The 4317-nt window shown below is 33.7% G+C and overlaps 1 protein-coding gene across 1 annotated transcript in view; it reads right to left on the reverse strand.

Moving 5' to 3' along the window:
- Positions 1 to 895: 895 nt before the first annotated feature.
- Positions 896 to 4317, reverse strand: part of LOC117101214 (asparagine--tRNA ligase, cytoplasmic-like) — a 15452-nt gene continuing 12030 nt past the window's right edge. Inside the window, exons 19-20 of the mRNA XM_033241129.1 lie at positions 3103 to 3234; positions 896 to 2283 (exon numbers count right to left, since the gene is read on the reverse strand). Of these exons, the coding sequence (XP_033097020.1) occupies positions 2152 to 2283; positions 3103 to 3234 (264 nt within the window). The 3' untranslated portion in view covers positions 896 to 2151. The remainder of the gene's footprint in view (positions 2284 to 3102; positions 3235 to 4317) is intronic.

Consider the following 4317-nt stretch of genomic DNA (forward strand, 5'->3'; position numbering starts at 1 on the left):
TTATATAAGAATCTCTATTGAGATCCAGCGGACCGCCATTGATGTACAGTAAAGATTGCATCTTTAGATCTCCGATCTTGTTCACAAATTCACGGACTAGTGCTGTCTGTAAGAATTTTGTAGAACGCGTTAAGAATGACAAATTATATTCTCTGTATTTGCTGCAACCAAGCCGCATAGCTTGTGTTCCACTATTTGCATTCACACCTGTGCTGTGTATATATATTGCCTTGGTTTGGCTCTGTAATCATTAGTGGTTGTTTGACTATGCCTAAGCTGGTCGAACGTTTCGTTTCAGTCTGTGTAACCCTGCTGCACTGATGAGGCCTGGAAGGCCAAAACGGATCCGTCTGCAGATATTGGGATTTCTTCCAGTGGATGCTTAGTTTATTTTTTCATTCTGATCGGATTTTTTCTACTGTCACGTTTTAATTGCTCTTGCATATAATTGGTCAGTTAATGACAATCTTGTGGCCGGATTTGAACATGAGATCACCTCTCGCTGCAATATCAAGGCGAGTATCAAGACCTCAAGTTATGTGCCCAGATCTAATCCCAGGCACTTTCCCTCATGCAACTGATTGAAATGCTCACACATATTGAAGCTAAATTTAAGGCAGAAAGGCAGGTCGCAGCTCAAAATATTATTAAAATTTGGTTTGCTGCCTAGCACTGTAAACACAATATAAACATAGATAAATAATAATAACAGTGCTCAAATTGGATCATGATGTTATAATCGTGTCAAGCATAGCCTTCAACGAAATGTTCCTTATTTTCAGTTGTATGAAAAAAACTGGTGGGATTCGAACATGCAACCTGTGGAAGTGTCAAACAAATACTGTTCAAGTAAAAATAAATCCGCTTTCGATTAGAATCAAATACACAGTAAAGATAGATATTCAATTGAGAATTTATTTCACATACACAAACATTCATTCCTTGACCTAAGTTCATTTAACCTTACCTTTTAAAATGTGGGTGATATGTTAAAGAGGTATCTGAATGAAACAATATCATTAATAGTGGGGCCACATGACTCGTAATTTATATAATGGCAAAATCATAGATCCAAACGACCATGATTTTCACATGATAGTTGCAATTATTACCCAATTTTGAGAATTTACCTTCCTCAGTATTCAAAGAAAATGATAAATATATCCTAAAAATGTTTGGATACAATGGCATAATATCAAACAATTGCATAATTCGTAATAAATCTATTTGTTTCTATATATATTCATTTTAGCGTCTATATTGGGTACAGCATATTTAATTGGTTACGTAAGCTTTGTTTCCATACACATCGCTACAGCGTTTTCACTGCAATCCTTGTATTGCGTAGCTATCCCTGATGCAATCGGGAACGCTCCCTGATTCAACTGACTAATCAGTGATAGCGTGTAGCAATTTCCATGGAAACCAGCCTTAAGAACATCTGTCGCTTTCCATGCCACAGGCAATACTTCCATCTCGAGGATATAAAAACATACAGAAATGGCTGTCATTAAATTGGTCAATTAAAAACTACTGTAGTATAAACTAAGCAAGTACATATTTTATGATTTAGCAACTGTTTTTATAGTTTGGCTCCATATACACTACATATTTTATTTTTGGCAATTCTTTGAGAAAAACAATGTTACATACTGTATTTATTCGAATAAACGTCCCCATCCAGAATGTAATTTGGAATAAACACCCTCTAAAATAAATGACCAGAAGGAGTATTTGTTAACTCTACAAATAGTTTCTCAAATGATTTTGAGTTAAACTAATGTAAGCAATATCTCAACACCATTTTATCTGCAATGTTTTACTCTAGTAAAATTAAATCATTAGGATTATAGTAAAATAACTGGGCATCTGTTGAAATATAATATATATCATTTGAAACTAAGGAAATAGACGACCCCTCAAAACCCCCAGACAATAAATGTTCTAGGTTTTATTCGAATAAATAGGGTACATTTCATGTACATGTTTGTAACTAAATTAAATAGCAACTAACACAGCCTGTCATCTACTATAAAAAAAATCAGGCTTTAGAACATTAGCTAATTGGACCACCACCAAATATTAATGGAATGAATGAATCCATGCACTTGACAGATACAAATTAGCACAGTGTATAGAATTGAGGTGTACTTATGGCTTGCATCTCTCGGTGAACCTTGGGTAGAAGCAGGCATCTCTGATGTGGTAGCGGTTTAGAAGCCATGTTAGGAAGCGCTCAAGACCAAGTCCATAGCCTCCGTGAGGGCAAGTACCATACTTCCTCTACAGAAGAAAAAAATGGAAGACAAAATTATCAATTAATATTTACAAAGGTATTTTTTTTTTTCTCTGTGATTTTACGCGTAACAAAATAGAAGCGTCAATGTTCAGTAAAAGAAAGTATAAAAAGTAATTGTTTTTGAAAAAAGGGAATCCTAGTTGATACCATGGTTGTTACAGAATTTGTTAGCTGTCGTGACCAAAAGTGTCTTGTGGTACGCCAGGTCAATTTGAAATATTCAAGAAAATTTATCTGAAGTGATATTTTGACAAAAATTGGGTTTCAATTTTTCTGATAAGTTTAATATGTATGTTTCACAGTAGCAAAAGTTCCGAGTTGACTTTACTAAGGTAATCATGTTTTTGAGGCACATTATGTAAAGCTATATTTCAGAATTGATAGGAAAACCAACAATTTATCAGTTGTTTATCTTTAGAGTCTACTTTCTCCTAAATATGTTTTTAGACATCTGAACTTTAAAATGAACTCACTCTGGTTTCACTCAACCTAAGAACATGATTTAAAGACCAAAATGAAGCTTACATAGTCATCTATCTAAAGATTTCAATAACTCATTTTTTGTACCTCAAGGCTCACTTTGTCTTGACAGCTCACAATCGCATGCAGAAATCGCGAGATGCGCTATCTTTAGTTAACGGCCTTTGATGTCAAAATTGAAAAGTGATTGTTTTTTGCACGAGGGCACCATACACTGCATTCTTACAGAATTTGCAAGCAGAAATTGCAGAGAATGCTATCTTGTTATTCTAAGATATTTGCTATCTATGACATACACCTAAAGAGCGCAGTGTTGTACTTACTTGGTCTGTGTACCAGTAGTATGGAGTAGGGTCAATGCCCTCTCTCTTGTAACCTTCTAGTAGTTCTTCACCATCCCACATCCTCATGGAACCCCCTACAATTTCCCCTACATTTGGCATTAGAAGATCAACCTGCAATACAAAGTGAATGTATGTTCCTTTGTATTCTACCTAGTAGTTGCTTTATGTGTGTGCATTTATGAGAGTATCTGTCTCTGTGTACATGCCTGCATTTATTCAATTAATTTACTCAATTCCCAGGTAAACACTAAATCAAACAAAACAAAGGAACAACAACAACAACAGACTCAGGCAGACATATTACAGTACCCTGTGGATTACCATAAGTGTGGAACACTATTTAAGTGGTTCTCTAACTGTACACTGTACACTTATTTAAAGTTGATCTCTTAAAATTATACAATATAAAATTAGAAGATATAATTTATTTTTAAAAAATCAGACAAATATGACATAAGTTGTATGCTTGTATCAGTCCAATTGTATGTAGGCATCTTTCCCTGTGTATGTGCGTATCTGGGTATCTATTGTAAGTGTTACTTACCGATTCAGTCACCCTTTTGTCCTCAGGACACTTCTGCATGTAAAAAGACTTGATAGGGGCAGGGAATCGACACAACAGTATAGGCTGCAAATAATTTTAAAAATGATTTATCATTTACTGTTTAATATATTGAAAATTTAATTGTAATACAAAAACATTTAAACATTTTGGTACAATAAATATCAAATTACCATGAAAAAAAAGCAAAACAAAAGCAAATCAAGTTGAGAACAAATTAAGTTTTTATACAATTGTTGATAATAATTCTCAAACACTAACCTCATTAATTTTATCAGTCATCTTACGTTCAGGCATCTCAGGTATATCCTAAATGGAGAAGCAAATCAAATTGAATAATTTATAACATATGTTTCATTTGAATACCTGATGGAGACAACATATTCTCCTGTCTTTCTATTAAAAAATTGATTTAAAAAATCCTTAATTTTACAAAGAAATTATGTCATTGATGTTATCAATGAATAAACAGTCAATTTTTTTAAAAAAGAAAAAAAGCATACTGTTCTTATTAAGCTGTCTGTTGTGATTTATTTTAATGCAGTGAGCCGTTTTATTTATTCATTACTAGCTCAATCCTCTCTTGCCATTAAATTCTTGAAGAGTGTAATTCCTACTTAGTGCTCTAAACC

The sequence above is a fragment of the Anneissia japonica genome, unplaced genomic scaffold (assembly GCF_011630105.1).
Source record: "Anneissia japonica isolate Jap-2015-1 unplaced genomic scaffold, ASM1163010v1 scaffold1946_len758022_cov188, whole genome shotgun sequence".
NCBI classification, from domain to species: Eukaryota; Metazoa; Echinodermata; class Crinoidea; order Comatulida; family Comatulidae; genus Anneissia; species Anneissia japonica.